The sequence below is a fragment of the Dermacentor albipictus genome, chromosome 4 (genome assembly GCF_038994185.2).
Source record: "Dermacentor albipictus isolate Rhodes 1998 colony chromosome 4, USDA_Dalb.pri_finalv2, whole genome shotgun sequence".
Taxonomy (NCBI): Eukaryota; Metazoa; Arthropoda; class Arachnida; order Ixodida; family Ixodidae; genus Dermacentor; species Dermacentor albipictus.
The window spans coordinates 28,439,246-28,464,674 of record NC_091824.1 but is presented as its reverse complement, the minus strand read 5'-3'; the positions used below and the strand labels follow the sequence as shown (position 1 = coordinate 28,464,674).

Below are 25,429 nucleotides of genomic sequence, written 5' to 3'. Positions count from 1 at the left end.
GTCACGTGAAACCACAAAATTAAATTTGTAACAAGAGCGTGCAACTACAGCGACCTAAGTACATCATTAAAATCAGCGAGGTTGTAATCTTACGATGTGCCGACTTCGACCTGTCACCGTGCCATATTAATAAAAGATTAGGCATCACACAATTTTAGCAAGACATTTCGTGACCATTGTTTGCAAGATGTGGCATGCACGTTCAATCCCCCTACAAAAAACATGTTCTTATTTTTCCGACAAATCCTCCCATTCGTAAAACTATTTGAAAATTTCAGTGAGGCATCATTGGTGCCATAGCATATCCTTTATCATCGAGGCGTTTAACAGACAACCACTCATTCTTGACCTTCTTTCGTAGCTGTATTTGTTAGATACAGACATTTACCTTTAACGCAGTTGGTCGTGGACGGTACACAGGTTTGTACGTCAATTTAAAGCACCCGTGGTGCCGGCGTAACATTTCGTGCTAAGTTTGGAAGAAGTGCATCAGCACTTTACCTCTGTGTGTGAGTACAAAAGTACTGCGGGCAGCTCAAGTTCCCAGAAAGGCCGGGGGCACGCTGAAAGGCAAGAAAACTGAGTGCACAGCGCTGACAACGACAGACGCCGCTATTGCACCAGAGCCACCCCTGCCCGGAAAATGCGAATGTGGTATTGCATCCGTCCCACGTCAAGCAAGCGACTGTGATGCCTCGCTTCAAGGCGGCTGTTTTCTCCGTTGTGAAAGGGCCCGTGTCAGGAGTGACAGGCGCCAACAAAGAAAGAAGACGAGGAAGGAGTGAAGCGAGCGCGTGGAGCCACCATCTTGGAGAAGGGGCGCGCGCAGGGAAGGACGTGGTGGCCCGGGCGCAGCGTTCCAGGAGAAGACTGCCGGCGATCGCCTATCTGGTACTGCCCCAGTTCCAAGGCGACGCATCGACGTCCCGCACGAGCACCAGACTCGGCGAGCAGATGGCCGACGTCCCCGGAACTACCGTTGGCCCGGACCTACCTGCCAGGACACATCAGCGTTTGCGCCGCTGAACGTAGACTCGCGGAGGCTGGCTGCAGCCAATCACCAGGCTCGAACTAGGGAACTAGCTCCTTAGTTCTAGGGAACTAAGGAACTAAGCTGGGGAGCTAAGCTGGGCCGGCGCGCACCAGGAGCGTCAGGCGGCACGAGCCCCGTTCTGCCGGAGCGCGACAGATCGTCAGCGACTGTGCCTTCGTCACGTCGGCCGGGGCATCGTGGACGTCGGACACCAGCGACGACTGAAGACGATCGGATTGCAACGACGGACCACAGACCGGGGGACGCTGGTGTCCCCCGGTCTGTGGTCGTTACAATGGACCGGTACTGTAAGCGCCCCTACTATAGCGTATAGACGATCGCCGCACAGACGTTGCTTAACGCGGTAGTGCGAGCGTAAAGCACAGCAAGAGAGGACGCAGTCCGTGTGCAATGAGTGGTGAACGTTACCGTGTGTTCCTGTGGTTAAAAATCGAAATCGAATGAATGTTGTGTGTCTGCGGCACCTTGCGTTCATGTGTTCCTTTGGCCTGCTCAAGCAAGCGTACCAGGCGTTAACGTATGCGTGACAATATTGGCGAGCCTGCCAGGATCCCTCTAACTTCGTCACGTGCCTCGGGGTGTCTTGAGCAGCGGAATGGACCTTGAACGTTTGATGAGTGCTGGGAGTGCCGCGGGCATGTCGTCCGAGGCCATAATGGCACTGTATCACGAGGAACAGAAGCGATTCAGATAAGAACGCGCAGAGGCGCGAGAGGCTGCAAAAGAAGAGGAGGAGAGAGCGAAAGCTGCAGACGAGCGTGCGTATCGAAACTTGATGATAGAAAAATAACTTACAGAAAAGAAATTGCAGTTACGCGCTAGTGGCTGTGGAAAAGAGGCAGGAAATAGGAGCTCAGATGTGGTACCCCGGAGGATAGCGACAGTGTGTTCCCTAGATTACGACAAGGTGAAGAAGGCTCCACTACAACGCTTCAGGGTAACGGCCGAAGGTTTCAGGGATAATTTCCGAACCTCCAAGCCCCACGAAAACGAAACGGGCCAGCAATTCGCAGCTCGAATCTCCAACTGCTTTGATCGTTGGTTGGAGATGGCTAACATAGAGAAGACATTTGAAGACTTGAGGGACAACATGATTGTAGAACAGTTCCTAGCATCATGTCATCAGGGCATGGCAATGTTCCTGAAAGAGCGGAACTTGAGGATGGTGGTGGACTATCTGAACACACCGACCGCTATTTAGGAGCCCAAGGCCAAAAGAACTTGGGAAAGGTGAAGGAAGATAAAAAGACACCAGATGAGAGAGAACAGACTCGGAGCACAGTCAACTGTTTTATGTGTGACAGGATAGGACATCGGGCTGTGAATTGTCCCTTGGGTCGCACTAGCAATTTGACGTTGAAGTGCGAGGGGTGCGGACGGCATGGGCACACAATACAAACCTGCCGAGCTAAGCCAGAAAATACGACTGCCTGCATTGTTGCGAGTGAAAGTCCCATTGATGTTGACACAACGCAAATAGAACAGGAGTCCAGCTACAAGGCAAGCGCTGTCATCACGGTTCCGAAGTCGGAAGACTCGGAAACCTCGAAACCAGCAGCAGTGGGAATGCTGCAAGGACGAAAAGTGTCTGTACTCAGAGACACTGGGTCCAGCATTGCTCTGGTAAGGCAATCCATGGTACCGGAAAGAGATATCACTGGTACAGAACCGCCAGTTCGATTGGCGGATGGTGCGGTACGGCGAATGCCTGTGGCGCGTGTGTTGTTTTTGACGCCTTATTATTGTGGTTGGATTGAAGCCCGGTGCGTCAAAGAACCGCTTTATGATGTCATTCTTTGGAATGTGCCAGGAGTCAGAAGAGTGGATGATCCAGATCCCCTCTGGAGTTTTCCCAATATCGAAATTACAAGTAGGACGGAGCATGAGTCCACTAAAGCCGGTGGCAGAGACAACGAAAGAAGTTTGGATCCGTATAGCAGCGAAGATACCATATTGTCAGTGGAGAAAAGCACTAGGAACCAGGATAGGACAGATGTTCATATAAAGAATACTTAACGCACCGCCGTGGATATAACCATGATGGAAAAAAAAACGAGAAGCAGACAGTACTCTGCGAAGTTACTTTGAAATTTTAGGGAAATGGGTTCAGAGTAAGAAGAACCGGGTCACACATAAGTTTGAGAAGTTTGAATAAAAAAATAAATTATGGGGTTTTACGTGCTGAAACCACTTTCTGATTATGAGGCGCGCCGTAGTGGGGGACTCCGGAAATTTCGACCGCCTGGGGTTCTTTAACGTGCACCTAAATCTAAGCACACGGGTGTTTTCGCATTTCGCCCCCATCGAAATGCGGCCGCCGCGGCCGGGATTCGATCCCGCGACCTCGTGCTCAGCAGCCCAATGCCATAGCCACTGAGCAACCACGGCGGGTGAGAAGATTGAAGAATTACTTTATCGAATAGTCAGAATCCCCGATTGAAGAGAAGCACGACAGTTAGTAGTGCCAGTGAGCTTACGAAGAGCAGTCCTCGAGCCGGCGCACGACCCTATAATGGCTGGTCATCAAGGAGTAAGGAAGACAACAAGCCGAGTATCAGAAAAATTCTTTTGGCCATGCGTTCAAAGTGACATTAAACGGTTTGTGCGATCTTGCGAGATATGTCAGAGAACCACACCATATGGGCTGATATCAAAGGTACCTCTAGGGACTACGCCTATTATTGAGCAACCATTTCAAAAGGACACAGGAATGGTCATCACAGAGTTGGTTGCTGAATGTCCATACCGAGCAGACACCCTAACAATAGAACTGATCCCTCAGAAGGTGAAGATGACAAGTATGGTGCCTAAACAGAGCGTATGTGAGAAAAGACGGGCTCAAGAATTGAAGAGCAATGGACGTGTCATCGCTGGGTCCGACAACTTTGAAAAGCCCTTGGCATGCAGTTCTGGTTCTCGCGCCAACTCCTGGTGTCATCCAAGTCATTCTGCCCGAGGTCATGTCTCGATGAGGCGCCGGCGTCGAGAGTCAGGGCCAGCGCAAAGCTTCCTGTCTGGCTGTATCCAGGTCAGACAAGAACCTGTAGGCAGGCGTTCGCAGACCACATGAGTGAACGTGCCACGAAGGACGTCACTGCCTTTGCTGAATATGTTCGTCTTAATTAATAACACTAAAGAGGTATACAATCATACTTAGGAGCAGCAAGCTGCGCATGCATACAGTGTTTAGAGCTTCTGTTCACATATATGTTCACAATATTGCCCAAGAGCATGAGCCTGCTCTTCAAGGCTGCTACATTGATCGTCCACCACAGGAAGGAAGCGAGATTGCCGGTTTATTTATTTTCTTACCCAGTTCCATAGTTTTGTTTCTTGCATGGAAGAATTGATACTTGAGACGAAGCTTCCCCAGCTTTCTCTTTTCGCTATATGTCGCATTAATCTTCCTTGTGATTTAATGTGTTTAAAGTTTACGAGGTTTTCCGCCGTGGGCGACGACTCGCGTAGAAGGCGCCAGGCTTTATCTTCTTTGTTATGTGCATTTCTACAGTCTTCATTCCACCATGCATGGCAGATGCATTTTCTTCGGAGTGCCATTAGTTTGCGGAATACATTGTAAAGGAACATTTATCAAAGCAATAAAGCAGGCAATCACATCACCTATACTAAAATCATCCGGAGGGTTTCGAGGCAGATGGGCCATTTGCTTAGACTTTTCCCAGTCTGGATATGCTACTTTTCATCGAGGGGCGTATGGTGGAGGGTCACGTTCCTTTGTAGTTGTGAGAAAGATAGGGAAGTGATCACTTCCGTAGTGGTCCTTCATGACATTCCAATCTAAGTTGCGCGCTAACGTCGCAGATGTTGTTCTTTAGTCCGGGCAGCTGTGTGTGTTTTTTGCGAGGCTGTAAAATGTTGGCTCTCTCTTCCTCAACAGGCAAGTGGGTCCTTCAAATAACTGGCCTCTTGCCCATTGTAACGAGTGTCTCCCCAAAGAGTGTTGTGTGTGTTAAAGTCGCCAACCAGTATATATGGTCCAGGCAGTTCATCTAATAATTCATAGAGTTATGTTTTACAAAGTAAATAATTTCGTGGTATGTATAGGGTAGCGACTGTAATTATTTTCCAAAGATTACGGCGAGAACTTCCACTGCCTCAAGAGGCGTTCGGAGTTCTAAAGTCCCACATGCTGAATTCTTATCGACTATGCTAGCTACACCGCCCGACGCGGCATGAGTGGGAACTTTGCGAAAATAGCGTACTGTTGTAGAAAGTCTGCTTATGTAGCTTTTAAGTGTTTCTGAAACGCACAACACCTTTGGCTCCAGTTTATATTAAGAGTTCCCTAACACCACCAAGGTTGCGGAGCAGACCTCTGACATTCCACTGAAGTATGTGTGTCCATATTGAAAGAGTTGTGTGCTGCGTGTCAGAGGGAAATATGAGCTAAGCTGAGAGGAACCCTTACGGGACCTGTTATGCGGGGTTTCTGTTTTGACGCACTCCAGAGAGGTGCGCCGTTCCTTCGGCATCTGCGACGCCGATGCACTAGGCGATGTGTCCGTCAGATCCACTGAGGCGCTGGATGCTAGCTCGCGTGCTACACACGCTCGTGTTTCGGGCCTTTCTACGCGAACAGAGGCCCCAGAGCCCATCATGGTCAGAGACCTACCTGCAGGCACTTCTTGGTTGGCGGCGGAGTGCTGCTAGCAACGTCCGCCGGGGGGACTGGCGACGCGTTCCTGTCGGCACACTGCATGTAGAACGAGCGGCGGCCAGAGGCCGCGGTGGCACCACCCCCTGACGTGCTACTGCGACATAACTTGATTCTTGAAACGGGGAGAGGCGCGGAACGAGATGTTCTCTTCGTATTTCAAAGCGAAAATGTCCTTTTTTTTTCGAGGATGGACAGGACCGGGAGTATGCTTTAGGCCCCTCTTGGCAGTTTGCACATGACGGTGTGCTTCCAGGTATGTTGGAAGAGCGAACTTGGGAGCTACATTTTGCGCGGCTTAATATCGATGAACTGCAGAAGGGCAGCGGATTGGGCGAATATCGATCTCTGCAGCACTGCGAGCCATGGCGAAATTTCTAACGATTAAAGCATCGGTTAGGGTTGGGGATATGTGGTCTTACGCGGATTCTAGTGTATCCAGTTTCGATAGCTTCAGGAAGTGTACTAGAGGAAAAGATCAAGATCAGGTGTTTGGTGGGCATTTCTTTGTTGTCACGTCAAAGTTTAATTTTTTGCACTTCGTTTGCCGTTTCGTTTTACTCAACTCAAGTAGGTCTTGCTCCCATATGACACCGCTAACAGTGTTTAAGGAACGTTGCTGCGTTACTGTCACAGGAATATCTCCGAACATCACAAGTTTCGAGAGTTTTTCGCATTGAAGCTTGTGGCGCACCTTAAGGAGGAGTAACCACTTGCCACCTTGGTTAACTTGTAGCCTGGTCCTGTCGTGTCTTTTAGGCATTTGGCCACGAGAAATGGTAAGAGAGTTCTTACGGTCTTGTCGGATTTTCACTGTGTGTCACATGGAATCTTGGAAAGCTTTCTTTGATATTGCTACGGAATAGTATTACCAAAGACGAAGAGGCGAGCAGTAAGAAGACGACGGCGACGATTAGAGGCTAGCGCGGGCTGTTGCCTCTTGGCCAAGTGCGGCGTATTACGTTGTAAATATACTTGTATATAGCTTTTCATGTGCGTGTTCTTACGTAACATATCTGGTGGAGGTGGACGTTCCCTGTACCTCGTCACGGAGCATCGCAGTGGACGGTACGTCGAGCCTAGCTTCATGGCTCCCGGCGATGACAACTCGACTCAGCCGCCCCCGACACCTGCTGCCACTTCTGCAACCTACATCACTCTCCCTGCTCCTCATGATCCTGGCGTATTCTCGGGCAAAGATGGGGAAGATATCGACGACTGGATCAGCCTGTACGAACGCGTCAGACGCAATAACCGGTGGGACCCTACTATCATGCTCGCCAACGTGGTCTTTTACCTCGGTGGCACACCTCGAGCTTGGTTTCGGACGCACGAAGATGAGCTCACCAGTTGGGATTCGCTCAAACAAAAGCTCCGAGACTTGTTCGGCAACCCCTACGGTCACAAACTTGCCGCGCAGAAGGCGCTTTCCGGCCGTGTGCAGACGTCAACAGAGCCCTATGTCACGTACATTCAGGACGTCTTGTCTCTGTGCCGTAAAGTTGATGCACACATGACTGAGTCAGACAAGGTATCCCACATCCTCAAAGGCATTGCCGATGACGCCTTCAACTTGCTCGTATTCAACAACGTCGCTACGGTGGATGCTGTTATAAAAGAGTGCCGCCGCCTGGAACTTGCTAAAAGCCGACGTATCGACCAGCAGTTTGCCCGTTTGCCCAACACCCCAGCGACATCTTCCTGTGCCGATGCTCCTCGTCCGAACAACACTGGCGATATTACCAAGATCGTCCGGCGTGAGATTGAGGCCGCCTATCCGGCTGCCTTCGAATCCAGCCCCACCAACGCACCTGCAGTCACGGTTTCCTTGATCCAGGCAGTTGTCCGCCAGGAGTTCGAAAACATGGGCCTTCACACCATCTGCTCGGCCCATCGCCCTGACACCCATCCGGCTTCTTCGATTCCACCCCGTCCCGCATCTTCTTACCCACCACGTTTCCGCAACCCATCTGAATGGCGCACTGCTGACGACAAGCCCATTTGTTTTCACTGCCGTCGCATCGGGCACATTTCTCGGCACTGTCGAAGTCGCTGGACTTCCCCGACCCGGTCTGCTTATGCTGCCTACTCTCGCCCCTCAGGTGGCCCTTCTCGGCCCTATGCCGCACGCTCCGATAATGCCGCCACTGACTATCCTGCGCCGAACCGCCCGTATTCTCGTTCACCTTCGCCCCAACGACGACAATCTCGCTCTCCCCAGCCCCGTCGCTCCTTTTCGCCGACTCCCTTCGGACGCCGCTCCCAGATGGAAAACTAGATGGTGCAGCGCCTCGAGGTGACGCTGCATTGCTCCTTACGCCGCCAAATCCTCCACTGACGTTGCCCACTCATCTGAACCTTCTTGACGTGCAACTAGACGGTGTTCCTGTATCTGCTGTTATAGACACTATGGCGCATTTGTCGGTAATGAGCGCTGACCTTCGTACCCGCCTGAAAAAAATAATCACGCCCGCCACGACGTATGTTGTCCGTGTCACCGATGGCGGAACAGCCCCCGTAATTGGTATGTGTGCCGCCCGAGTCTCCTTCGCCGATCGCTCAACAATCGTGCTATTCACAGTCATCGCTCACTGTCCCCACGACATCATCCTCGGCTTAGACTTCCTCTCCGCACATTCTGCTCTCATCGATTGTTCCACCAGTACCCTCCGCCTTGACCTGCCTGTTCTGGATCCCGCTGAACCACACCCCAGTCTCAGTTCCGTCGACTTCGTTCGCTTGCCACCTTCGGCAATGACTTACATTGACCTATTGTCATCCCCACCAGTGCCCGACGGTCACTATACCGCGGCTCCTATACAAGACGTCCTCCTTACACACGGGATCACGGTACCTCATACCGTTTTATCTATTACGGCGAATTGCGTCTGCCTGCCAGTGGTCAACTTTGCCTTGACGACACAAATGCTGCCACGCGGGATGTCTCTGGCCCAGCTTTGCTCATTCGAGGATCACTCAATAGCATCTATTGAGGTAGACGACAATTCAGCCGATACTCCTCTACCATCGCAGTCGACAACTTGTACCATCGCCGACTTACAGAAAATGATTGCGCCCGACATGCCGTCCGAGCACGCTCGTGAGCTCTACCGCGTTCCGTTTTCCTACAACGATATTTTTGACTTTAACGATCGTCCTATGGCCCAAACTACAGCTGTTAAACATCGCATTAATACCGGCGATGCCCCTCCTATTCATCGCCGCCCATATCGAGTGTCACCGGCGGAGCGTCAAGTTATTCACGCAGAAGTTCGCAAAATGCTTGCCAAGAACATCATAGAACCGTCATGTAGTCCATGGGCGTCACCTGTTGTACTGGTAAAAAAGAAGGACGGCTCATGGCGCTTTTGCGTGGATTATCGGCACCTTAACAGGGTTACGAAAAAGGACGTGTATCCCCTACCTCGGATCGATGACGCCCTTGACTGCCTCCATGGTGCTCGCTACTTCTCCTCTATTGACCTCCGCTCCGGCTACTGGCAGATTGCCGCGGACGATCTAGACCGCGAGAAGACTGCTTTTGTAACTCCGGACTGTCTTTATGAATTCAAAGTGATGCCGTTCGGTCTATGTAACGCTCCTGCCCATTTTGAACGCATGATGGACTCCCTTCTTCATGGTTTCAAATGGTCCACATGCCTGTGCTACTTGGACGACGTTATAGTATTCTCCCCAACGTTCGCTACGCACCTCGAGCGCCTCTCGGCAGTCCTGGATGTTTTTCGTCACACCGGTCTGCAACTGAACGCATCGAAGTGCTAATTCGGCCGTCGCCGGATTACCGTCCTTGGGCATCTCGTTGACGCGAACGGTGTGCAACCGGGCCCAAGCAAGATCCATGCTGTTACGCACTTCCCTGTTCCAAAGTGTGTCAAGGATATGTGCAGCTTCATCGGCCTTTGTTCCTACTTCCGCCGTTTCGTGAAAAATTTCGCGGCCATAGCACGACCACTAACCAAGCTTTTGAAAAAAGACGCCCCTTTCAAGTGGGGCGATAACGAGGCCTCTGCATTCTCGCAGCTAATCGACGTTCTCACAACGCCTCCCGTTCTGGCCCATTTCGATCCTTCTGCGCCTACCGAAGTCCGTACTGATGCCAGCGGTCACGGAATTGGCGCAGTACTGGCACAACGCCAGTGCGGCAACGACCGTATTATCGCTTACGCCAGCAGGCTCCTCTCACCCTCCGAGCGCAACTATTCCATCACTGAGCGTGAGTGTGTGGCCCTAGTTTGGGCGGTTACGAAGTTACGCCCATACTTATATGGCCGACCCTTTTCCGTTATCACAGACCGTCACGTGATTTGCTGGTTATGCTCACTGAAAGATCCTACAGCCCAGCGACCAGCGTAAGGCCCAGCGACCAAGTGGTCGCTGGGCCTTACGCCTCCAAGAATATTCATATACTGTCACCTACAAATCCGGCCGACTACACAAGGACGCTGACTGCCTGTCTCGTTACCCGGTAGACGAGCCTGACGACGCCGACAATAGTACCGCCAACGGCATTATCTGTGTGTCTGCCTTCGCTAACATCGCCGATGAGCAGTACCGAGACCTACCGCTGCGAGCACTTATCGAGCGTCTGCTCTCTACACCTACCGACACGTCCGTTCGCCGATATGTCCTCCAGGGCGGCATTCTGTACCGAAGGAACTTCGTCCCTGATGGCCCTGATCTTCTTCTTGTCGTGCCAAAACATCTACGACAGACTGTGCTCTTTGAGATGCATGACGCACCTACTGCAAGACATCTTGGCGTAACTCGCATGTACGACCGCGTCCGCCGCCGCTTCTATTGGCCTGGTCTCGCTATCGCTCTGTCCGACGCTATGGTGCGGCCTGTGATACCTGCCAGCGTCGGAAAACACCTCAGGTGCTACCTGCCGGTCATCTCCAGGCCATCACTGTGCCTGTGGAACCGTTCTTTCGTGTTGGATTAGACTTTCTCGGTCCCTTTCCCACGTCATCCTCTGGGAACAAATGGGTAGCCGTCGCAACTGATTACGCCACCCCACCCGATACCTTATCACGCGGGCTCTCCCTACCAGTTGCGCCACTGACGTCGCGGACTTTCTCTTGCGTGACATTATCTTACTTCATGGCGCCCCGCGGCAGCTCCTCACTGACCGTGGTCGTAACTTCCTCTCGAAAGTTATCGCCGACATTGTATGTTCCTGCTCCACTCAGCACGAGCTGACTACCTCATACCATCCTCAAACCAATGGCCTGACAGAGCGGTTAAACCGTACTCTAACCGATATGCTGTCTAAGTACGTTTCCAAGGACCACCACGACTGGGGCATTGCCCTTCCTTACGCCACATTTGCTTATAATTCTTTCCGGCACGACACCGCCGGATTTTCTCCCTTTTATCTACTCTACGGTCGCGAACCGACCTTGCCCCTTGACACGGCACTTCCTCCTGCTTCTCTCTCAACAAGCGAGTATGCGCGCGACGCCATCGCCCTCGCCGACCATGCACGCCAGCTTGCCCGTGCTCGACTGACGGACTCGCAAACCACTCAGCAGCGTCAGTACAACGCCCGCCACCGTGACGTACAGTTTTCGCCTGGTACGCTCGTGCTCCTGTGGTCGCCCCGTCGTCACGTCAGACTTTCAGAAAAGCTCCTTTCGCGATACACAGGGCCCTACCACGGGCTTCGCCAGGTGACGCCTGTGACGTACGAAATTGCTCTTGTGAGCTCAACCTCGTCATCTACCCTGGCATCTAGTGATGTCGTGCACGTCAGTAGGCTCAAGGCCTTCTACACTGCTTCCGAGTCCGGCCTTTAGTCGCTCCGGGACGGCGCCTTTACCGCCTGGAGTAGTGCTACGGAATAGTATTACCAATGACGAAGATGCGAGCAGTAAGAAGATGACGACGACGATTAGAGGCTAGCGCGGGCTGTTGCCTCTTGGTCAAGTGTGGCGTATTACGTTGTAAATGTACTTGTATATAGCTTTTCATCTGCGTCTTCAATATGCGTCAACATATCTGCGTCATCTGCGTCAACAATATTGCTGAGGAAAGTGAACGTTTCTTCGGTCCGTCCTCTTTTTGAAATATAACGATGAGGTAGAGTGGTGAAAGAAGTTGAAGCCATAAAGGTTCATGTTTTTCTGCAGCGATGTCAGCCACCCACTAGAGTGCCCAACAAGAGGACGCTACCATTCCTTTTAACAAAAAGCGTTTCACGCACAATATAACCCAATATAACATACCCAAGGTACCCAAGGTTGGATATATTACACCAGGCTAACCCTCTCCACCGGAAAATAGAAAACGTGAGATAAAATAAGAAGGAGGCAAGAAAGATGACCAGGAAAATAAAGTAGTTAAATGAAGTGGAGAGCGACAAGAAAAGGTGACTGCCAGTTTCACCCGAGCGGGTCAATCCTGTTGCCGTCTACGTGAATCTAGGGTCAATGAGGCGCGTTGCCACCGCCGAGGTGCCTTAAGAGTTTGGACACCCGGCATCGGCTCAGCCCCCAGAATCACTTTTTCTCCGGACACGGCTGAACCGCGCATGGCTACACGCGGGAGTGCCCCCCCTTGCCCCATGTGCTCGGGTCCATGGTGTCGCAACACACCAAACGCCTGGTGACGCAGAAGCTCCTGTGAGAAACGGTACTTATTCATTCGATCTGTTGCTTGAATACACGAATTAGAATTTACAGATGTAACAACACATGAAATTTGAATGCTAACATGTCTTTGTTTTACTTCCTACTGGAGGGAGGCTGCCACCCCTAAGGAGGGGCAGGGGCGGTCGACCAAAGGGAATAGTGCGGCCGCGGCCGAAGTAGAGGCGCCACACGCCGCGAAGACGTCATGGCCGCGTCACGGTAACGCCTCCCTAACAGGGGATGGCTAACCGTTCTGCAGGCGTTCAGAATAAAGTTTCGTCACTCACTCACTTCCTACCGTAGCAAGAGAGATATACTTCCGTTTCGTCTTGTTCCAACGTCGTGCTGTCGCATGCGCAGAAAACGAAACTGTGTCATTTTCTACCCTGTTCCTGCACGCGATAATGCGCTTTGATCCGCTCGCGTGTACCATAGTGTTTACGTAGCACTGGCTTGTGAACCCGTTAGTCTGGTGCCAGTGGTACAACGAGGCGGTGTATTGCGGTAAGGATCCGTGAGCCGGATCCATGAGCCGGATCAAACGTGCGCGCACTGAGGGATCCATTTCGCAGAAGTCAGACTACAATGCAGGTGTGCTTGTGCAGAGCTTGCAAGATAGGGCACAGAGGGAAATGAAACAAGCGGAATAGATCGCGGATCCGCGCGCGAGACCATCACCGAACTGCGCCGCGCAGTAAAAATGCTGTTGTGACCTAGCAGCTACAGCCAATTACGCTCCGAACACCGGCGCCCGGCGCCGTACCTCCCCCCTGCCTCCCCCTCAGTAACCGAAGAGGACCCGGGGGAGGATTCAAATGCGCATCGCGACAGTCTCCACGCTTCGATCCCGATCAGCTTCGGAGAACGGGAGTTCAATGAACTGTCATATTCTTAGAAGCGTTGCCAGAGATGACGGCGGTTTTCAGCACTCAACCTTGGCATTTCTGCGCTGTCAACTGGACTTTGACCTTTGACAGGGGAAAAGGTAACCTCTCAGTTCAAGTGCGTGTTCGTGACTTATAATGATCCTATGAAGGCTCCAGGATTGATGCGATCCTAATCACCACTGGCAGCCTTCAGAATGCCGCAGAACTGCTGACCCTTGCCGCGGGGACCGGTGTTTTGCAGCTTGGGTTTCTCCTGCTTCGACGAAAGAGGAAAACGACGAAGTATACGTCAGCACGGGTTTTGCCTCGTTACTGCCGGCGATGGGGTGCCCAAAAGGATTTAAGACAGAGCCGGCCCCTCATTAGGGAGAGAGTCGCCACCAGCCGCCTCGTCGGTCTGGTGCGCTCTTCGGCTTCGCTACTTGTTTGCTCGGGACTGTTCACTGAGTTCGTTCAAACATGTAAATACTTGTGCAAAGTTTTTTTTCCGTCCCTAAACTTGTCCTGATGACTGTCCTGGCACGACACCAACTCGACATCACATCGGCCACGATACCCAAGCCCCAACGTTATACAAGAATTCTGTTACGCGGAAACGAAAAGACAAAGCCCTTTTCCAGCTGCTCTTTGAGGTACTTCCTCATTCCTCCTCATTCTTGTAGGACATCCGCTTGGCGCAAGGGCGTTATTGAATTAATTGAATTCTCAAACTAACATGTGCCAGAAAATTCGTAAAGTACGATGTAGGTATAACCTACACGCATGATAGCGGATTGTAATTCCAATATGTCAGAAAACAATTCTGTTACTGGAAAACTCAAACTCATACCCTTTTTCCAGCTGCCGTTTTATTGCGATAGCAACTATGTGGTCAATTCAATCGCATTCCTGCCGTCGCCTTCGCCGGCGCCGTCGGGTTCCGTATGAAGTCCAAGGGCGATAAAATTGTCGACGCACGCCACGCACTGTATGCTGTATGCGAGAGTAAAAGGGTGCGAGGGTGAGTCGGTGATCGCGCCGCAATCTCGCGCACGAATGAGACGAAGCGCATCTTCTCCGTCTGGTTCCTGGGCGAGGGTAGGGAGTGGGGAGCGTTCTCCTACAGGCGGCCTGAGCGTTGCCATTTGTTGGGCGTGTTGGTAAATTGAAAGCATATTTAGCGCCAGCAAACAAGGACGTAAGGGAGACGACAACACAATGCGCAACACAGAGCGGCCCGTGCCTCCGCGCGCCCCCTCCCTGGCCGCTGTCCCATCTGCGACGCTTACAAGTCCACCGGGCGCAAAGAGAACTGACGATCACAGCTCAATCTCACACGTCATGTATGGAGCAAAACAAAGCGGGAGGCAGCGACGAGGGCGGCTTCGACATCGCCAACAAGTGCGTAATTTGCGCGGGCCGTATCTTGAAAGGCATCTGCAAACGGCTCATACCTTTACTCGCGCTGTGTTCTTGCCGCGCTTGCGTTGAAGCGATAGACAGCATGAAGGTGAATTCGCTCGATGTTATCGCCGCGATTGCTCACATCAGCGTTCTTACAGGGACTGTCCGCGCCCATCGAGTGTGATGTGTTCATGCTTGCTTGTGCGCGCTGACACCATGCTTACTAATTTACTCAGTAAGCGAATGATTCCAAGTTTATTGTATTGTATTGTATTGTAATTCATAAGGGAGGTTGTATTGTATTGTATTGTAATAAAGGGCCGATAATACTACTATCCCTATTTCGAATAGCTGTTTCATAATTTGCTACAACAATCGATGCTTCGCCTTTCCGACAAAACTGCGAATTTTTTTTGGGTGAGGACTACACGTAAACTCCCTACCAACTAGACGCCAACAGCTTCGCTGTAAAATAGCGGGGAGCTTACGCGTTCGTGACGCGATCCTCTGGCTCCTGCATGGGCGGACGCAGGCAAGGAACTTTGCTTGCGTAGCCTAGACGGGGGCAGGTGGCGCGAGTGTCGCGACACTGAAACTCGCATCCTGAAATCACGGTCTCTCGATACCTCCAACAATTCTATATCTACTAATAATGAAACAATTTGAAAAATTCTTGCGGTAGAACGCACCCTAGTGGACATGTAACAACTTACAGCGTATAACTAAAATAACTATAGCTATACCGTAAGCCTTCTGAGAGGGCGATCTGAAGAAAGCCTTTGGGTCTTTCGACTATTTCGTGGTTGGAAGGTGGTCAGTGGTCGTTCGATATTTGGTGCTCGGATTCGACGAGGAAAACGTTTGTCCTCCTTCTCTGGTTCACTCCTTTGTTCAGGCTATTCGTTCTGTTATTGTTCATGGTTTGTTTACATATCTTTTTCGTTATTCATCTCACCTCTGTATAGAAGAGCATTGCTCCATTCTATACTTCAACTCGACTCGCGAAAGCAATGACAGCGTGCCCGCTGGGCTAAGTAATAACAATAATAATTCGGAGCATTACGTACCAGACTTACGACATTACTACTAGGCACGCCGTAGTGGAGCATCTGTACTAATTGTCACGATCTATGTTTCGTCACCGTCCACCTAAACGTGAGTAAAAGAATGTTGTATTTCTTTCTCATCGAAATGCGGCCGCCTCGGCTGGGGATAGAACCTGCGACATCGTTCTTCGCAACGCCAGGGCACCACGGCGGGTTTTGCTCTACTGATATGGTAAGATAACTCTTTAGTAACACTGCTGTGTCCCTCCTGAGCCTTTTTTTGTGGAACCAATGCAACCAGGCGCATTCGCCGCCTTCTTGAATACACTGGAATAAATATGCGATTTACGAACATCTTCTTGTTGCAGGCACCATTGGGAAGTGCATTGCAGAGGAATGTCAGGAAGCGGGGAAAGGGACATCGGGCTTGATGAAGAGCATCAAGTCGAAGTCCCTTTGTCAACAATCACGTTCGATTCTCCGGGATAACTTTCGATTCTGAAAGCGCGTTGTGGTTTTCAAGTCTTCAATCTCAGGAAAGAAGCTCGTATGATGATTTCCCAACTGTCTTCATGCAGGCTCGGTTAAATGTGAAAATGAATCCTTCTACACCCGTCGCTCAGTCTTGTGTTCCCGCGGCGCAATGTATCGCTGATTCAGCTCGCAGATGAATGTCACGACGCTGAGGTCCAACGGATCGCACTGCTAGGAGTTCGTCGTCGGCGTGTGGCGTCATTCCGCGGCACTGAGGGCATTCAAGGTCGCCTTCCACCTGGATCAGCTGTCCACAGTTATTTAGATTCGTTCTAACCAAACTGTTGAACTGCTAGTTTGTTGTAAGCGGGAAGGTCGCAGTCGTCTTGTTACAAAATAATTGTATGAAGAACGGGCGCATCTGCAATGTCAGAGTCTGCTGTGTGGCAGTTGCAAACGGAATCGACTCTGTTGGAGAGAGCCAGTACAGGATAAATTATCTTCCAGTAGTGTTGGTGTGATACACTGGAAAGCCTTGTGCAGATTTGAGGATATGATTTGTTCTTAGGCACACAATATACAAGTTGAGCAAGCCTACTCTGAATTGTTTCGTATTAGCTGTGTGTTGTAGCAATGTTACAACAGTGTTTGTGGTTAACTTAGCTTTACGGCTGAAGCTACGACGTAAAGCAAGTACTTACTGCATTTGTATTCAAGACTTTCAGGCCTGGGAATGCACTGCCGACTTTCTTTATCAGTTCTTGTGGCGCTATCACAGTGCTGTCGGGAAGCAGGAATTGGATTCGGCAACCTTTGCCAAACTTATCCTTGAGATGCTGCAATGTTCCCAGGCAAAGCATTGTGCCTTGCACCATAATGCACATCCGGTCACAGGCGACCTCGCACTCTTCCATGCTGCAAAGGAATGTTTAAAGAGACTGCGTTACAAAATAATGTAGAGTGCCAAATTCAGGAAACGCGCATTCTAGAGCTGCTGCTGGAAACAGTTAAATTCCAAAAGCAGCAGCGTTAGTAGTACATTGAGAAATGCGTAAGTGTTGTTGACTAATAATACTAGAGTTTATCAGTTACTGCAAACTGGCAGGTTATTTAGAAAAAAAATAAAGATCTATGCAATGACGTCAGCTTAAACCGCAATTACAACAGCACCTAGTTTGAAGAAGTTGTTGGAGCAGTTGGAATTACTTCAGTTCAAATCATCATATAACTTACACTACAATAAAAATAACTGAGGCTTTGAAGTAAATTTCCCTTACTTCATTACATCCATTGTTTTCTTGTAACCCGTTTCATTTTAACGAAATTTGAATATGTGGCCAGATTGTAAGGTCGTGGGATGGCGGCGCCGTTGGCGCTCTCGCTGATGGGCTTTTTCGAATGCTCAAGCCTCCTTAACGAGATTGATAAGTGCCCATTCTTGTCCACGTTGTTTCTTTCTATCCGTGCATTATTTCCCGATAAACTGCCATAATTACAGCAGTACAACCGAGCTCCAAAGGAAACTTTCTGTTTGTCCTCGAACCCTCCGACGCTCTCGATTCGCTCTTGGAGCGCTGTTGGTGCTTACCCGTCGGCAATGACCTTGGCAATTCCAAACACGTTCTAAAGAGGGAGCTTTTAGCTCAAGACCAACTCCAATGCCGCCTATTCAAGGACACGTAAAACGGGTGCTGGCATTTATTGTGCACTTCTTCCTCATCTGCAGATTGTCATCGTCATACGTGATCCTTTCATCTTCATCGCGCGTGTGCGCGCATCATCAGCGTTGACTGGGCCTGGGGTCCTTTGCTGTGTTTCGCGGGCTCAATAAAGGTCGACCCTTGCTGTGACACGTAGAACTATTTTTTAGACAACCCCTGCACTTATTTGAATGTCCTTTTTTGATTAAAGAGATATGTTTCAATTCTATTTACTGTAATAGCAATTTCGATTTAGGGTTTGAGATGCTTTGAAAAAAAGAAGTCTCCCTAGATGACCTTGAGGACAAAGACAGCTGCACCGCTGAAAGCGGTGCTAAGATCGAAGAACTCGGGAAGTTCGAGGAATACGAAGCGGAGAAGTAACTGGAGCCTGAGGAAACTACTAGAAGATATGCCACATGATCAGCCAGCTTTCCGCTGCGCTGAGCTCCTGCATCGCACTCCGTCGAGTAATTGAAAGCTTTTCGTGTTATCTTACTGGAACGCAAGCAGCAACTGCCGTATCACTACTACTGCTAGCGCATCAGGTAGTGTTAGACTAGCAAAGCGACGACGAGGGCAGGTACATGTTGCGGCGATATATTCGCCACCAGTTGGTGAACTACGTAGCCACGATAGAGTTCTAGCCGTTCATTCAGGACGATGAGACTAAGGTGAGAGACAAGACGAAATGGGTGGAGGAAATGAAGACAAAATGTTCCACGCGCTATCTGATGCTGCTACCAACAATGATCACCTGTGTCGACCATTTGTTTGATCGTTGGCAGCAATGTGTTCGAAATAGAAAGGGAAGGCGCACGGCACCAGCGCGGGCAATAGCCGCGAAGGCGCGGAGTCGCACCGAGCTATTGTAAACGACGGATGTGCAGACATCTAGTTAACTACAAGACTGCGGGCCTCCTGGCAGCTTTCGCCAACAACTTGGCCTTGTGGGTAGATGAGGTGAGAATTAAGCTAAGCTCCACACTGTCTCCTTGAGCTTTGATTATTCTGGGATGAGATAGTTCAAGTGGCTGAGGAGTTCTATAGAGATTTGTTCAGTATCAGTAGCACCCACGACGATAATGGAAGAGAGAATACTCTAGAGGAATTTGAAATCCCACATGTAACGCCGGAAGAAGTAAAGAAAGCCTTGGGAGCTATGCAAAGGGGGAAGACAGCTGGGGAGGATCTGGTAACAGCAGATTTGTTGAAGGATGGAGGGCAGATTGTTCTAGAGAAACTGGCCACCCTGTATACGCAATGCCTCATGACCTCGAGCGTACCGGAATCTTGGAAGAACGCTAGCATAATCCTAATCCTTAAGAAAGGGGACGCCAAAGACATGAAAAATTATAGACCGATCAGCTTATACTGTCTGTTGCCTACAAATTATTTACATAGGTAATCCAAATAGAATCAGGAACACTTTAGACTTCTGTCAACCAAAGGACCAGGCCGGATTCCGTAAAGGCTACTCAACAATAGACCATATTCACACTATCAAACAGGTGATAGAGAAATGTGCGGAATATAACCAACCCTTATATATAGCTTTCATTGATCACGAGAAAGCATTTGATTCTGTCGAAACCTCAGCAGTCATGGAGGCATTGCGGAATCTGAGTGTAGACGAGCCGCATGTAAAAATACTGAAAGATATCTATAGCGGCTCCACAGCCACCGTAGTCCTGCATAAAGACAGCAACAAAATCCCAATAAAGAAAGGCGTCAGACAGGGAGATACGATCTCTCCAATGCTATTCACGGCCTGTTTACGGGAGGTATTCAGAGACCTGGATTGGGAAGAATTGGGGATAAAAGTTAGTGGAGAATACCTTAGTAACTTGCGATTAGCTGATGACATTGCCTTGCTTAGTAACTCAGGAGACCAATTGCAATGCATGCTCACTGACCTGGAGAGGCAAAGCAGAACAGTGGGTCTGAAAATTAATCTGCATAAAACTAAAGTAATTTTTAACAGCCCCGGAAGAGAACAGCAATTTAGAATAGGTAGCGAGGCACTGGAAGTGGTAAGGGAATACATTTACTTAGGGCAGGTAGTGACGGCGGATCCGGATCATGAGACGGAAATAATCAGAAGGATAAGAATGGGCTGGGGTGCGTTTGGCAGGCATTCTCACATCATGAGCAGCAGGTTGCCATTATCCCTCAAGAGAAAAGTGTATAACAGCTGTGTCTTACCAGTACTCACCTACGGGGCAGAAACTTGGAGGCTTACGAAAAGCGTTCAACTTAAATTGAGGACGACGCAACGAGCTATAAAAAGAAGAATGATGGGTGTAACGTTAAGGGATAAGAAAAAAGCAGATTGGGTGAGGGAACAAACGCGAGTTAATGACATCTTAGTGTAAATCAAGAAAAAGAAATGGGCATGGGCAGGACATGTAATGAGGAGGGAAGATAACCGATGGTCATTAAGGGTTACGGACTGGATTCCAAGGGAAGGGAAGCGTAGCAGGAGGCGGCAGAAAGTTAGGTGGGCGGATGAGATTATGAAGTTTGCAGGGACGGCATGTCTACAATTAGTACATGACCGGGGCTGTTGGAGAAGTATGGGAGAGGCCTTTGCCCTGCAGTGGGCGTAACCAGGCTGCTGCTGCTGCTGCTGCTGCTGATGATGATGATGCGATAAAAGCAGGCTGCACCGTGTCGTGGCTGTTCTTTCGCTGTTACCCCAAGTTCCCACAGTATCGGCAAAATGTGGCTACCCCCTAGAAAACCTTCAAATTCGGGTCGGCATAGTGGTAACAAAGGAAGCTGAGCATAAAAATTATGCTATGGTCGATAGGCGTGCTTCGCCGTTGCCATATAGTATGTATCTATTAAAACTATGAGGTTTTACGTGCCAAACCCACTTTCTGATTATGAGGCACGCCGTAGTTGAGGACTTCGGAAATTTCGACAACCTGGGGTTCTTTAACGTGCACCTAAAGCTAAGTACACAGGTGTTTTCGCCCTCATCGAAATGCGGCAGCCGTGGCCGACATGCGATCCCGCGACCTCGTATTCAGCAGCCCAACACCATAGCCACTGAGCAACCACGGCGGTTCATGTGTCATACATACATACATACATACATACATACATACATACATACATACATACATACATACAGTATGTATGTATGTATGTATGTATGTATGTATGTATGTATGTATGTATGTATGTGTTTAAAAACTAGCCTGAGCATTGCGTCTGAAGATTCAGACGCAATGCCCACAAGTTTTCTAAAGTGTAGCCAGGGAAGAGGCGAAATGTTAGAAAAACCAGCCTACTTGTGCCATTCTGCCGAATCACAACCCAAATTCTAGGCAGGCTGTTTTTTTCGAGCACTTGTAATAGGAAGCTCAGTTGCTTATAATTAATTCGCGTACTTGAAAGCGTTCTATATATGACTTGTTCGTATGGAACTTCGCCCGCGTATAGCGCTTTCTATCAGTTAAGAAAATTTTACAAAGGCAGCAATTCATCTATACATATTTACTTAGCGAGAACATTCGGTTTAGCAACGACAGCTTATCATTTTTCCTCTAAAATGATATCCTGAGCCACTCCTTGGTCTAGGTGAAAGAACACAGTCCAAGGATGGCACTCACTGCTGTGAACATCTCAGCCAACTTTTACAGCCGTGCGCCATGCGTGGAGCTCACAAGCACAGCCCGAAGTCGCCTTTTTCTCAAACTCTCTTTTCAGACGAAGCCTTCTCTGCACCCTCTTAGAAGCCTCCAGTGAAGTCGAGGTTTTGACGGAAGTCCGTCTGGTCGGGAGGCATCATGAAGAAGGGTAAAAAGAAGGACACCGACCACTGAATGAATACAAGAAAAGACGCTTCGGCTCCCCTGACGGGAGCCTTGTTCACAATGAAATCAAGGACGTGCGATACTATGTTTATATGGCTTTAAAATACGACGTAAGCAGCGCGTGTAGATGGGGGGGAGGGTTCCGTCATTCAGGTTGAGGGTGCTGCCTGTCATTTGGATTAGGAGGGATTCCAAGTGGTGTCTTGACGTCAAATTTCTTTCTTTTTCTAATATCTTGGCGTTACCCAACCAATCCTGTGGCCCAAGTCATCTGCATGCTCTGCCAAGGCGTTTGAGGCGCTTTTTTCTTTTTGACGTCATTAACATGCTGCTTCAACCGCTGTTCGAAATTGCCTGTCTCGTCGATATATACGCAGTCGCGGTCTTCATATGGAATCCCGTAGACGATGCCAGGAAAGTTAGGGCCAAACAATGAAACCCTCCTTTCCTCAGTAAGGAAGCCGTCATTGCGGTGAGGCCACCTTATGTCACTTTGAAAGCTTCCTTACTGAGGCGCCCTCGGTGAAGGCTTCCTTGGTGCTTCCTCAGCATAAGGAGCCAAACAATGAAATCTTCCTTACCTCACTAAGTAAGTCTTCATTGCGGTGAGGCTACCTTATGTCACTCTGAAAGCTTCCTTACTGAGGGGCCCTCGGTGAAGGCTTCCTTGGTGCTTGCTCAGCATAAGGTAGCTCCAAAACTAGCTTCATGCGTCCTTACGCCGCTCCTGGCCCTGAACGAGCGCTTCACCTCACTGCTTAACCACGTGGCATTCGCTTGCGCATGCGCACTGTCGCCCACCAGCGGAGAAGCGCGAGCACGGTACGTCTTGCCGGGCATGTTCGTTTCAGTCACGCGTGTGGCATGAAAACATTGCTAGGCGTTGCTAGCCGTTGCAAGACGCCGGCGTGCCAGCGTTGCTGGAGCACATCAAGTTTTGCACTGTAATGCGCAACTTTTTTTAAACTTTAGTAAACAAAACTAGAAGAAAGCGTCCACGCTTCTCTATATTAGCTATTCAATTTAAAGATTGTGCGACAATACAACATTTTTTAATAGAATAATGGTGTTCGCAGAAAGATTTAAAGAAATAATCTCGAACCCAGGCACGCGGCAACCGCTCCTTAGGTGAGGACGGGTGAAGGGAGCTTTCAGGGCCGGATTCTGAAATCCTCCTAACCTTAGACCGTTTCCTTACCTTCCGCAAGGACCCCTCCATGCTACCTAAACGGTAGGCGTCAGAGTATACGCTTGCTTCCTCCGTCGGTCCTTCGCTGTAAGGAGGCCTCACGTAAGGTTAGGAGGCGCTCGAAGGAAAGGAACGTTTTATTGTTTAGGCGAAGCTACCGTCATGCGTCCTTACGCCGCTCCTGGCCCTGAACGAGCGCTTCGCCTCACTGCTTAACCACGTGACGTTTGCTTGCGCATGCGCGCTGTCGCCCACCTTCGGAGAAGCGCGAGCACGGTACGTTTTGCCAGGCACGTTCGTTTCAGTCACGCGTGCGGCATGGAAGCGTTGCTACGCGTTGCTAGGCGTTGCACGACGCCGGCGTGCCAGCGTTGCTGGAGCACATAAAGTTTTGCACTGTAATGCGCTGCTTCTTTAGGTTTAGTGAACAATACTAGAAAAAAGCGTCCACGCTTCTCTATATCAGCTCATCAACTTAAAGATTGTGCGAGGATACAACCTTTTTTATTGAATAGTGGTGTTCTGGTGTTCGCCTAAAGCTTTTAAGAGATAATCTCGAACCCAGGCATGGCGGCAACCGCTCCTTACGTGAGGACGGGTGAAGGGAGCTTTCAGAGTATGCTTGCTTCCTCCATCGGTCCTTCGCTGTAAGGAGGCCTCACGTAAGGTTAGGAAGCGCTCGATGGAAAGGAACGTTTCATTGTTTGGGCCTTAGTCTTTGGAAGCTTGTCTTTCGCGTTTACCAGCCGGTGGCGTAATTTTTTTTTGAGTATATTGGAGCCTCCAGTGTTTGCCATATTTCGTTGTTTAGCAGATTCCCACTACAGCGTAGATTCTAGGAACACTCGAGGAAAGATGTAGGTAGAATTCGCAGAAAGGAATAAGCTGCGAACAATGAATAGTTTCTTCGGGAAGCGTTGGAACAAAAAGTGGACCTGGAAAAGTCCTAATGCTGAAAAAGTACGAAATTGATTTACCACGTTCTGCCGATCCCATCATAGCGCAGGAAGTATAAGTATTAGGTAGGGTAAAGTGCAGTTATCATAGGGTAGTGAGGGCTAGGATTCACCTCCGTTTGAAGAGCGAATGAGTGAAATTGGTCAAGAAGAAACAGGCCAACCAAGACGCAGTAAGGGTAAAAGCAGACCAATTCAGGTCGGCACGTGGAGATGAATATGCAGCCTTAGAACAGAGAGATGATGACATAGAGGCAATGAATGAAACCGTAACTAGACTGGCTTCAGAAGGCGCAGTTGAAGTGGGAGGTGGGAGGTAAGGCTCCAAGGCAACCAGTAGGTAAGCTGTCCCAAGTAAGAAAGGACCTAATAAAGAAATGACAAAGAATGAAAGTATCCAACTCAAGAGATGAGATAGAATTCGCGGAACTGTGGAAACTAATCAACAAGGACAAAATAAGGGACATTTGAAATATAACGTGAGAAAGACTGAGGAAGCTGTAAAGAACGGACGCTGCCTGAAATCAGTGACAAGGAAACTTGGCATCGGACAAACCAAGTTGTATGCACTGAAACATAAGCAGGGTAATATCATGGGAAATCTCGAAGATATCGTAAATGCAGTGGAAGAATTCTATACTGACCTGCACAGTACCCAAAGCGACTACGATACCTCAATTCGAAGTAGTAATGAACAGGTTACAGAGCCTCCTTCTATAACTAGCGATGAACTGAGAAGGGCCCTGCAAGACATAAAACGGGGAGAAGCGGCAGCAGAAAATGGACTACCAGCCGATTTAATCAAAGATAGAGGAGAAGTAATGATTGAAAAACTAGCGGTCCTTTATACTAACTGTCTATCGACTTCATGGTTCCCAGAGAACTGGGAGAAAGCCAACATTATACTAATCCACAAGAAGGGACATGTTAAAGAATTGAAAAAATAGGCCCGTTAGCTTACTTCTAGCATTGTATAAAATATTAATGAAGATAATTTCTAATAGAATGAGGTCCAGACTTGACTTCAGTCAAACAAGGGAACAGGCTAATACTCTACAATGGATTACATCCATGTAATGAATCAGGTAATCGAGAAATCTGCAGAGTACAATCTACCTATCTACATGGCTTTCATAGATTACGAAAAGGCATTTGATCCAGTAGAGATACCAGCAGTCATAGAGGCACTACATAATCAAGGAGTTGAGGAGGCTTACGTAAATATTTTGGAAAATATCTAGAAAGATTCCACAGCTACCCCAATTCTGCACAAGAAAAGTAGGAAGATACGTATAAAGAAAAGGGTCAGACAAAGAGACACAATCTCTCCAATGCTATTCACTGCGTGCTTGGAAGAAGTATTCAAGCTTTTAAACTGGGAAGGCTTGGAGTAAGGATCGACGGCGAACATCTCAGTAACCTTCGGTTTGCCGATGATATTGTTGTATTCAGCAATACTGCAAACGAGTTACAAGGAATGATTGAGGAACTTAACAGAGAGAGTGTAAGGGTGGGGTTGAAGATTAATATGCAGAAGGCAAAGATAATGATGAATAGCCGGGTAAGGGAACAAGAGTTCAGGATTGCCAGC

The 25,429-nt window shown here is 49.3% G+C and overlaps 1 protein-coding gene across 3 annotated transcripts in view; it reads right to left on the bottom strand.

Annotated features, from left to right (window-relative positions):
- Positions 1 to 25,429, bottom strand: part of LOC135900215 (phospholipid-transporting ATPase ABCA3-like) — a 661,060-nt gene that overhangs the window by 23,753 nt on the left and 611,878 nt on the right. For all 3 annotated transcript variants that reach the window (XM_070536864.1, XM_070536866.1, XM_070536865.1), the window contains one exon: positions 16,871 to 17,084. In XM_070536864.1, the coding sequence (XP_070392965.1) occupies positions 16,871 to 17,084 (214 nt within the window). The remainder of the gene's footprint in view (positions 1 to 16,870; positions 17,085 to 25,429) is intronic.